Source organism: Lipotes vexillifer, unplaced genomic scaffold, assembly GCF_000442215.2.
Source record: "Lipotes vexillifer unplaced genomic scaffold, Lipotes_vexillifer_v1.1 scaffold43, whole genome shotgun sequence".
Lineage (NCBI taxonomy): Eukaryota > Metazoa > Chordata > Mammalia > Artiodactyla > Lipotidae > Lipotes > Lipotes vexillifer.
The window spans coordinates 43,389-55,191 of NW_006770037.1; the positions used below are offsets into that span (position 1 = coordinate 43,389).

The 11,803-nt window shown below is 39.7% G+C and overlaps 1 protein-coding gene across 2 annotated transcripts in view; it reads left to right on the forward strand.

The window, feature by feature from the left end:
• The window catches only part of FRMD6 (FERM domain containing 6), a 35,346-nt gene extending 23,941 nt beyond the window's left edge, over positions 1-11,405 (forward strand). Inside the window, exons 10-13 of one of the 2 annotated variants that reach the window (XM_007445952.1) lie at positions 3,419-3,754; positions 4,400-4,531; positions 6,348-6,439; positions 8,431-9,622. In XM_007445952.1, the coding sequence (XP_007446014.1) occupies positions 3,419-3,754; positions 4,400-4,531; positions 6,348-6,439; positions 8,431-8,715 (845 nt within the window). In that variant the 3' untranslated portion in view covers positions 8,716-9,622. Of the gene's footprint in view, positions 1-3,418; positions 3,755-4,399; positions 4,532-6,347; positions 6,440-8,430 lie in introns of both variants that reach the window. The other variant, XM_007445951.1, reaches the window with a different exon arrangement.
• Positions 11,406-11,803: the final 398 nt, after the last annotated feature.

An 11,803-nucleotide genomic window follows, 5' to 3' on the forward strand; every position in this document is an offset into this window, starting at 1 on the left:
TAGGTCACCACAGAGCATTGAGTAGAGTTCCCTGTGCTATACAGCAGGTTCTCATTAGTTACCTGTTTTATACATATTAGTGTATATATGTCAATCCTAATCTCCCAGTTCATCCCACTCCCCTTTTCCCCCTCTTGGGGTCCATATGTTTCTCTACATCTGTGTCTCTATTTGTACCTTGCAGACAGGTTCATCTGTACCATTTTCTCTCTTAACAAACAAAAACCTTATAGAGGTTTGTATCTGATTGATTTCTCTCAAAAGCTGTCTGTCAATTTAAATGAGACCCAGTTTGGAGAAGCCATTGTAATTTAAGTAGCAGTTGGAATGTGAATCATTTTCCACTGCCTGCCACCAAACTGCATCTGTCTTCGGAGAGAACTGGTCTCACTGTCAAGTGTATTGGCTTACCCTGCTGCTAGACTGCCAGTTCTTTCCCATGATGACTCATCAGTATAATAAATGCATATATCTTTCTGACGCTGATATGAAGATTAGGAATTTAAACAGGACAGAAGCTCCAAGGAAGCTTGTGAGAATAGGTAACTTAGGTTCAGAGCCCATCATTTTGCCAAGTTGGCTTCATTCCTAAATGGCCAACTTAGCACCTTGTGAAATTCACTTATTCCAGCAGCTCTCTGCCAGCAGCATTTTAGTAAATTCTTTTTTAGGTGACCTTAACGGGACCCCCTTAGAGCTTGAAAGAGACGTCGCCTACAGGTTCTAAAGCAAAATTACATAGAATGTCGAGTTAAGAGGGGAGGGCTTTGTCTGTTATCAAGCATAGCACCAAGTGCATTTGGGAGCTTATGTGAGTAGGGGCAGTGAGGGAATGATAAAGGTGCAGATTGGATCTTTTACGTGGATACATGTAGATAGATTTTGCGGGGATGGCTTTTTTTCCTTTACTTCTTTAGTTTTCTCTGCTTAGAAATCCCTCCAGATCTGAAGAAAACCTGAAACGGTTTCTTTGGACTTACCTTGGCCTGAATCCAGTTATCTCACCCACACTTAAGGACTCCATCATTTTAAACAAAAAAAGCTATTAACATTAGCCAAAATCACAGCATGAAAAGAATCTATATTTTTCTTAATTAGATTTCATCTAGAGTCACCTTGTCTGAAACACTATTTTCTCATTTTATAGTAAAAATGATCACAAGAATCTTACGGTATTTAGAACAGATGGATAAAAAATGCTTTCTGTCTTTAAAAATTTTTTTCAACTCAGCTTTATTCAATAGCTAGGGCTTATTCTTAGGTCTGTGTCAAGAGGGCACATTGACTGCATTATATTACAAAATAACATGAAAAACTTGGTGGTCTGTGGGCTTTTACAGTAGAGGGAATAAATAGAACACTGACACATTGATGATTTGCCCTGTTGACACCAGTGATTACTAGGGGGTGAGAGGTTGCATTTTGCATCTCTTAGAATAAATTTCAGAATTATTTCAGCGTTTCCCTCATTTTGTAACCGATTGGTATGAAGCTTCTTAAATGTTTGCAGAGGGTCTAAGAGATAAAGCACGATGACAGGAATAGAAGCCAGCACATGGAACACCAAGGCTGCGCTGACACATTGACCGGAAGTAATTCATGCTAGGCTCCTATTAGATAGAAAACAAGTTGGCAAAGTGCTTGCCTTCTAGTGACTATGCTTGTGAGTATAGAATAACTGTAGTTGATTCCAAATCTACCAGAAATTTGGGAGTAAAAGGGCTATTTGTAAAGAGACAGAAAAGTTTTTAAATGATTAGATCCACAATTCTCAATTGTCTTAAAACTCGAACACCATATAGGACTTTTTATTTTTACTTTTTCTCTTCACTTTCCACCCTTCCAAGGGCAACATGGCTATTGTATTGAAACTACAGTGAATAGAAAGTATGAGAATTTTGCAAACCCCTTTAGTTCTTCATCTTCATCTTAACTCCTGTTGCCTTCAGAAAATAGGAATCATTAGTACCCAGTCTAACCCTAAAAAATGGGCTGTAGATGGATGTACTTTTGTTGCAGTGATGTGTGTGTTAGGCTCTGATGTCTGGTTCCAGTCTGCCTCTATGTGGCTACACACACTCACCTTTGTGTGTTCCAGCTCGATTCTTTAGAATTGACACGAAAGGGCTGAAGCCCAGAAATGTACACACAGCCTTCTCCAAGCATTTTTTCCATTTTGCCTCCTGGAATGCATATTTTCTCTTCCTGCTGATGTTCATTCCCTCTCTGGGGAAGCCTGTGGTGATTATACTTCAGAGCTGGATTCAAACATCAAGAGTGCAAGTATTTTTACTTAACCAAGACACAATACAATTAAATCCATTAATAGGCCCTTGAGAACCCAATTAGTCTAGTAGTCAGCAGTTTCTGAAATAATATCAATTTAACATTCCCCAAATGCACTCTCCATTTTTAACATAGTTCTAATGTGTTATTTCTCATCAGTATTAAAGATACAAGGCAGTTTAACTATTTCTTTGTTTTAAATTTCTGACTTGAAGCACAAAAATAGTATGTTTGTATCAGTTGTACACCTGTAGCTCAGTTGTAACTTTGTGCCTTTATGTAATGGTTAGTTTAGCATTTGATAAAAGGGACTTTCCAATATTGTGTCTTTGCTACGTTAAAGAGGTGTACTGACATGTTAAATCAAAGAACAGTTTTATCAATCAGAGGCTACATGAGTATAAATTATCAAACCAGTAGTGATTACTATGTGTTCTTAATAGATGGTAAAACGTCACTGATTCAGCCTAAATGGAGAAAAGCAATCTTCATCCATGAAAATCTAAATTCTAGAATTTTTTGAAAGGAATTCTCAGAAGAATAATTTTATTTTAAATTGTCTTCAACAGCTAGAGCTAAGCTAACAATGGCCCAAATTGAACCGATGAACAAATCAAATGAAAGGCAATTAGCATATTTATTGAACTGTTTCTATAGCAGTCCTTTTGAAATTATCTGTGGGGAAGGACCAGATTTTTAAAAACTTCTAATCCACTGTGGACTGATACTTTTGCAAAGTTCAAAATCGCATTCGTGGATGTCCTGGCAATGTCAGATCACTCTAAAAGTTTCTAAATGTTTATTCTCAATTCCTGAACTTATTCCATTGTGGACCAATAACAGTTTGCAGACAAGAAGTGATCTGCCATCTTACACTTTGAGTAGCATTCTTCTATGGTGTTTGAAGCTTTAAAACTCTTTAAGTAGTTAAATACTCGCCTTTTATCTATGGTACTCGTTTTTATTCATTTTGCAGTCTTCTTAAATTGAGCTCCTATCAGAATCATGAGCACTTTCCACTCACTCACTTCTGAATGTGAAATTGTACTTGTTCTTGGCTTGACCCCTGCTAATCAGCTGTTCCTTCTGCCTTGGTTGAATATAATGACGAGCTGTCTTCCTCACCACACAGAGAAGAAGCAGTACCGGGAATCTTACATCAGCGACAACCTGGACCTCGACATGGACCAGCTGGAGAAGCGGTCCCGGGCCAGCGGGAGCAGCGCAGGCAGCATGAAGCATAAGCGCCTGTCCCGTCACTCCACCGCCAGCCACAGCAGCTCTCACACCTCGGGCATCGAGGCCGACACCAAGGCCCGGGACGCGGGCCCCGAAGATGCCTATCCCGGCAGCGCCATCCACCGCAAGCTGAAAACCTGCAGCTCCATGACCAGCCACGGCAGCTCCCATACCTCCGGGGTGGAGAGTGGCGGCAAGGACCGGCTGGAGGAGGATTTGCAGGACGATGGTAACCTGCCCCCCAGGCCCTCCGAGCTAACAGTGCTGACCTGTCGTCTGGGATGCTCTGCTTTTTCTCTTCCAGTTTTTTCCCATTATTGTTTCTGTAGAATTGATGTAGTAATAGAGAAGAAAAAAACAGCATTTGGCTGCTTAACCCTGTGTTAAGGAGATGCGATCAGACCTATAGCCTGTATCAGCCAAACTTAGTACTTGTGTGCATCTTTTTTATTTTTCTGTTTCAAATAATTGCTGTAGCATTCAGGTTTGGGGAAAAGATACACTGATTCCATTAATGGAAACTGCAGAACATACGTGTGCTTACTATAGAATTCACGTGGATATCAAATCAAGTCGCTAAATACCCTGAGAGAAGGCAGCTATGGGTGATGGGTAGCTTCATGCACTACTCATTCTGTCCTTGTTGACAGTCAAATCATGGCATTAGCAGACTTGTAGATAACACAGCAGTCCTGTGAAGAAGAGAAGCAGCATCTAGTTGAGAGTTGTCGCTATAGTTTCCTGTCGTGGAGTCTCATTAGCAGATTTATTTTTAAATATGAATAATTAAATAACCTCCCTCAAGGTGTGGCTATGAATTACAGTGGCCGTTTCCCCTTATGTCACTAAATGTCTTTTCTTTCTTCTGTGTCAGAAATAGAGATGTTGGTTGACGACCCCAGGGACCTGGAGAGGATGAATGAAGAGTCCCTGGAAGTCAGCCCAGACATGTGCATCTACATCACAGAGGACATGCTCCTGTCTCGGAAGCTGAATGGACACTCTGGTGAGCTCCCTCGGGAAGGTCCTCTCCTTAGCTAGTGGGTTCAGAGGATACTTAATAATGTAAGAAATCTAGGTAAGAAAAACAGTACAAATTGTTTAGATAGTATGATCTCAAATTATAAAAATGTATATGACAAAATATACATAAAAATATTAATAGCCTTTTCTCTGGATGATGGAGTTATGGATGTTTTTATTTTCTTCTTTGCATCATCCTAGTTTGCCAAAATCTCTACAATTTGAGCCCATTGTTTTAAAAACATGGAGCTAAGATTGAGTAGTGACGTAGTGTACTGCTCTATCCTTCATTCTTGTGGAAGTTTGGCAGGAGTCTGTTCAGTGTTCTGAGCACCAGGCTTGATACTGAGTTTTCTAGTGCTGGTTCTGGGTTTTGGAGCAAATTATTTACAGGCAGAAAAGGGCACATTTACAAGGAAATTCAAAAGGAACCATACCCAGTGCCAACCAGTGCACTAGTCCACATCTTCTTCCTATGAAGATTGACTCAAAAGTTTAAGGCTGTTTAGAAGATAAGGAGCTTTTAGAGAAAGATCCTCTACTCAGGCATTTTGTACCAACCCCCAAAACATGAGTGTCATCTGAGAATAATTTAAACTGTCTACATGTAAACCAAGAATGTACATATATCATTTTTTAATTGAACTAATCATCAAACAATACATTCTAGACACTGAATTATTATGAGACCCTTCTAAAGAGATAGAATACAAAAAGTCATTTCTGTAGGTTACTAGCAGTGCTGAATAAAAATCACATTACTTACTCAAGGTTCTTTTTTTATCAGGTGGAAATGTACTTAAGCCATTTAGCCTTAGGGCTCTGGGGCCTGACCTATTCACTTGCTCCATCTGTTTGCAAGAAAAATATGAGGGGTCTTCACTTACATCTCCAGTTCGCATTGACAATTTTACCTTCTGAAACATTTTTCCTGGGTGCTTTATTTCCATGCCACAGTCACTTAGGGAAGTGTCAGCCCCTGGATTTCTGTTTCTGAATTATCAGGTTCCCCGAGCACTGGGGTGACGAGGAGCTCCGTTGACCTCAGGGCCCCAGAACTGACTTCTCACTGTGGCCTCCCATTTTGGTGTCTCACCGGTGGGATCTGCTGCAGGAGGCCTGTGCCACGGTGTTCCCGCTGGCCAAGAGGAGCCTCCGGAACACAGTGTGTTCCATATGCTGGTCCTGGACCTAGCCCTTTGTGGGCATTTGCTCTTTAGTCGGATGGGTGCTAGGCTCAGCGCCATTTATAAGAGGAGCAGACAGACACAAGGACACACAGACACTGGCCAGGACACACAGCTCCTTAACTTGCCTGAACCCAGTTCCCACCCAGATCTGTGTGACTCCAGAGGAGGCCCGAGCCCCACACTTACCCACTGCTCGTCTAAGTAGAACCAGACCTAGAGCCTGTGTCCAGGTTAAATTCAAAGTCATTGTTTTGTGGAGAGTGGGGGGAGCTTTAGGAGATACAATAAAGAGATTGCTTTGCAGCTTCAGCCTTTGTGTTCATTCCTAACTGCATCATAAATAGCTTAATTAAAAGTTTATTTTAGGAAATGTAGTTTCTAACCTCTGTCTTGTGCTCTAACCCCACATGTATCTCACTCCTGTTCACTGCAGCACAAGGAGAGAGTATGATCCCCCCTGGTCATCTGCCGCCAAAGGTCCACAGTGAGATGTGTGGGCAGTGGTTAATAGTTGCCCTTTCCTTCTTGGTAGCAGTATATGTCAGATGAGTGGCAAGAGGGATGAATAATTTGAAGTCTTCACTCGTTTTCCTCTGCGTTTCACTTTAGGGTTGATTGTGAAAGAAATTGGTTCTTCCACCTCCAGCTCCTCAGAGACGGTGGTCAAACTTCGAGGCCAGAGTACTGATTCTCTCCCACAGGTATGGAAGGGATTGAAATTTTAAATCAGCAGCTGAAGGTATAGAAAATTTTAAATAGGAACTTACATTTATAATTACAGAAATGAGCAGAAATTTAAAACCTTAGTGAAATGATTCCTAGTAGATACATACATTCTAGTTTTAGTCTGAATTTATGTCCATTTATTTTCTAGTTCTGTTTATCTTTGAATTGGGTTTTTATTTGGATGAACTATGTACTTTGTTTCATACTTTATGTGGGTGGGAAGCCTCTAGTCTTCAGGCTTCAGGTTAATTCTGGTGTGTGTATGTGTGTGTGTGTTGATCTCAACAACTGGGAGAGTAATTTTCTCGTCAGGTGTGTTGCGGTAGAAATGTTTCCACACTCTAATTATTCCATTCAGATTGAATTTTCAAACTATGCTAAGCTAGAGCATTTGATAACCCATGATCACTGGTTAGACTATTAAACTATCAGAAGATATAGATAAATTAAAATACACCATTGCAACATTTAGATATAATCTACTGCTGATATTCACCTCTGTCTCCAGGGAAGCACTTGGGTGCTCTGTCTCTTTTGTTTTTTTCCTTCTACGTGTGTTCCTCTTTTCTTTCTTTCTCTTGCATTCTGGCAATCTTTGCCTCCTATATTTTTCTCTCTTTCTTCCCTTTTTTCTCATTTGTCCTTTTTTTCTTTTCCATTTAAGTAACCATAATGTGAACGTGACATTTTATTAAATATTCTTCTGGAAACTCCATTGAGTGATATTTATTGCAGCACATGTAGCATGATGATTAGGACTACAAGCTCTAGGGTCAGACTGACTGGGTTTGCACCCCAGCCCTGCCAGTCAGCGTTAGCTCTTACTGTACATGAACGTTTGTGGGGCACAGCAAAGGATCAGCTTCCACATCTACCAGATAGGAAGAGCATTCGTGTGCCTGCCTTGATGCTTTGTGGCGATGACCTGATGAATTCTATGTGAAATTTCAGTGGAGCCTCAGAAGACGTCAGTACAAGGATCGTCATCTTCAGGAGGCTCTCAGACCTGACCCTTCCAAGTAAAATGTTGTTGAGCTCAGGGCTCTGTTCTTTCTTCCTGGTACTTTTGCCTCCAGCAAAAGTGGTATCTTATTCTAACAAGGCTGGCCTTTGTGGTTTCAGCTGCAAAAGTAGATTAGAACTGTAATGCCTCGTTTCATTAAGTAACCATTAAGGATCTTCCATTCATGTAATTACTGGAACCATTTTTTAACCTACTTATATTTTCAGCTGGAACCACCTCTTGGGATAATGAGTTCTAAAAGTCTGCTACCTGCTGTGTGGAGCATTTGTCAGAGTGTGACCTCTTGCAGTGTTTGGGAGCCCACGTCTTTATCCTGGGGCTGTCTCCCAACATTTGCTATACCAAGAGCACTTCGTGTTATTTTTCTACCCAAGAATTGTGGCTTTTGAAAAAATAGTTTTTTAAACTGTGTTTCTTGGGTAATGATTGGTTTGTTTTCCCATTTCTTATTAAAGGAATAACAGACCTCAGCATGAGAGTGTTGCCATGCTGAATTGCCATATCCTCATGGAAAAACCGAGAAACAGTATCTTTACCTCTGCAACCTGATTTTAAGATAACTGATTGGTTTCTGAGATGCTAGAGACAGTTGGATTCACATTGCACTGACTTCCCTGTGCCTTGGGTTATTCATCTGTAGAGGGGGGAGAATAATAGCACCTGGCTCACAGACTGATGGGAAGATTAAATGAATTCTAGGGTCTAGCACATAATAAAGGCTCAGTAAATGCTAGCTGCTATTATTTGGTGGTGGTGGTAGTGACGTTTTGCTCCACAGGGCCTCAGGACCCACAAATCACAGACTGGAAACCACTTCCTAACATATAAGGATTCCTTAACCTTTTATGATTTTGCAGCTTCTCTCTGTACAGGGCAAATAGTGCTAAACTTTTGCTTTAGTCTATGCTCTTAAAGTTGTTTCAACCTTCTCTTGTCTTGTAGACTATATGTCGAAAACCAAAGACCTCCACCGATCGACATAGCTTGAGCCTCGATGACATCAGACTGTATCAGAAAGACTTTTTGCGCATTGCGGGGCTGTGTCAAGACACTGCTCAGAGTTATACCTTTGGGTGCGGCCATGAACTGGATGAGGAAGGCCTCTATTGCAGCAGCTGCTTGGCTCAGCAGTGTGTCAACATCCAAGATGCTTTTCCAGTCAAAAGAACCAGCAAATACTTTTCTCTGGATCTCACCCACGATGAAGTTCCAGAGTTTGTTGTATAAAGGACGTCTATGTGCAGCTGTACAGACAGCCTGCTGTTTGCTAGAGGCTGGGAAAGCCATGCGTTCTTTCTTTACCTATTACTGTGCCATATTTTCTTCACCCCAAGCATAGCTCTTTCTTTATAATATCTGCGACAGAAATAAAAGCTGAGGGACAGTTGCACTTTAAGTATTACACAGAAGTAAGAAGACTACAGAGAATGTACACCAAGACAAGTGCCCAGAAGTTCACTGATCCTTTGGAAGGAAATGTGCTTTACCGTTTACCAAGCCTTCAGAATATCCAACTGTGGTGTGTTTGTTCATTGTTTTGTTTCCCAGTTCAGTTACGTGTAACAACACTTTTTTTTTTTTATCATGTGAAAGATGTTGTTGGGTTCCTTTGTTTGCTTGTACATTTTTTTACCACTCTGTCATGAAATGCCGGTGGTTGGAGGGAAGAGAGAGAGAAGAGGTCTCATTTTTTAGTAGAGACACCGTCACCTACTCATAGCCATTGCCACCCCACTGGGGCTGTACCAAAGTGAACACGAACGAAGCAGTCAAAATCCAGCATGCCAAAGATGCCTCCACCAGAAGGGCAGCCGAGGGCCAAGAAGATGTGAGTCAAGCAATAACCAAAAGACCGTGCATGCCGTGATGCCTTGTGACTCCTTCACACCTGGTCAGTGCCACATCATCCTCCTGCTCTTCCAGAAAGCTCTAGGACTCAGCTAAGCCCCTTGTCCAAGTAACGGATCAGTTGTGTTCATGCCATAATGAATTTTGTGGAGTTTCCAAAACCAGTTTCTGTTAAAACTATGGAAATGTCTTAAAATATGTCTGTACTTGGTGGATTTTTTTTTTTTAAATCAAGAGCAAAGTATGGTCATGCTGGTTTCTGCTTAACCAAAATACCCTAACTATACGTACATGTTATACATATGTAAATATATGAGACTGTGTGTGTTTATATGTATTTAAAGCTTACTAACTTTTCATTTTGGCTCCCATGACTATCTCGTATACATGGTCTTTCTTGTTTGGTATAGAGGATATGTCATCAAATGAATGATGCCTACAGACAATCAGTTGATAGATACAGAGTTAAGAACGACTGTTTTCTCATGTGTCTTTTGCCATAGTTCTCAACCCTGGTTGCATCATAGAATTATCTGGGGAGCTTTAAAAAAATAACAGTGTCTGGGTCCCACCTTGGATGAATTAAATCAGTCTCTTGCAGTGAGACCCAGGTGGAATTGCCTTTTCTTTTAAAGTTTCCAGATGGAGCTAGTATGTAACAGGATTGAAAACCACCGATCCAGAGGATATCTTTTTCATTAATTTTAAAGTATACAGAAAATATTAGTGTTTGAGAAAGAACCATTTTTAAGACAGTTACTGCTATTGCTGTTAGGATATATAATGAAACCAAGTCAGGAGATTGAGCTTAGTAACCTTTAGATGTACAGTAACAGTGTTGCTCACACTTCAGGAAAGTACTTTAGCACAATGTCTTTCTATGAGATGTTTTTAATGATTTCATATTTTACAACATTTGTTTACCATATTTTGATATACCATTTTTTCTATCTACCAGGTTTTATTAAAAAAAACTATATTATTTTCTAAAGAAACAGTCATATTTTTATACAAAATTAAGTTTTCAGGTAACAAAGAAATAGACTTAGGGTATGGCAGCACCTGCAGTGTTCCCCATGGGTGGGAGTCAGTATTATAAACACATGGAGAACGAGAACAAACTCCACCTGTACTGTCCCTAGCATGCCCCCACCGTGGACGTGACAGGGCAGTGTGTACACACAAGCCTGGTCAAATTGGCTTAACTTGACACTTTAAAAGGAAAAAAATTCTATAACGTTCTATAGTCATGAAATGATTTTGCTTTTATGAAATGTTTGAAAGAACCAAAGTTTCAGGTATCAGAATGTATAAAAGTATCTCAGTCTTTGTATAAAAAGATGAAAGTATGAAAGGATCATCTAATGACTATTTTACTTATGTCATTAAATAATCCACCATTTCTTACAGATGCTTAAGAGACAAATCCTGATGAAGTTTGACTCTAAAGAGCCCAGCTCATAATGTGGTACATTTCCTTAGCTCCTAGTGTTTCTTGTTTAAACATTAAGAAAAAATATATTTAATTAAGTACATAGTGCTTTATACTTTATTTTCTCTCTACTTCAAACAGAATCAGGTCTTTAGGGTTTTTCCAGCATCGTTGGTGGTTTTGCACACCCTCTTTCTAATTGCATTTATGAATAGTCTTGTGGGTTTTCAAAAATGAAACATGCTAAGGACATTTTTGCTTTTTGATCCACTGTTTGCAGCAGAATTATATATATGTATGTGAAAATCCATTTTGAATATCTACATTTTTGTATTTGGAAATTGTTTTAAAAATAAAAAAGGAGAAGTATAAAGCTGTTATTTATTCTGCATTTGTTAATATCCATTGCTAGTCAGTATACCAATTTGGTATATACTGCCTCTATACATCTACATTTGTATTTGCAACAATGAACTTTATATCTACATAAACTGTAAATAATCCTTTCTGTGAAAGGATCATCATATCAAGATGATACCAAAAGTGTGTGAAAAAAAAAAACTGCATTATTTTGTAATTATTCTTGTAGGAATTTCATGGTAAGATTAGCAGTCAATAAAGTTACTTTTTATTTGTCTTTAAAGTGCCTTTTTTAAATTGAGTTCTCAGTTATGCAAGAGTGAATGTTCTCTTTTTGTTCTTCTTTCCTATAATAGAGCACATTAAAGGACAACCTGGTAGAATTCTGAGCAAAATGGCCCTTGTGGAGATGATGCTAACAGGTGATGCTGAGCCCTGCCATGTGCCACATCCTGCTCCACGTGTGTTAGAAGCTCATGTGTTAACTCATTGAATCCTTGTATTCCCATAAGGCAGGTACTATTAGTATTCTCAAGTTAGGGGTGAAGGAACCAAGGCTCCAAGAGGCTCAGTCTGAGAGGGTGTGGCGGTCAGCCACTATTCAGTCCCAAAGTGTGGGGCTGAAAGGACTCTCCTTCTTAAAATATAATAATATTTTTCATTTTTTAAATTAAA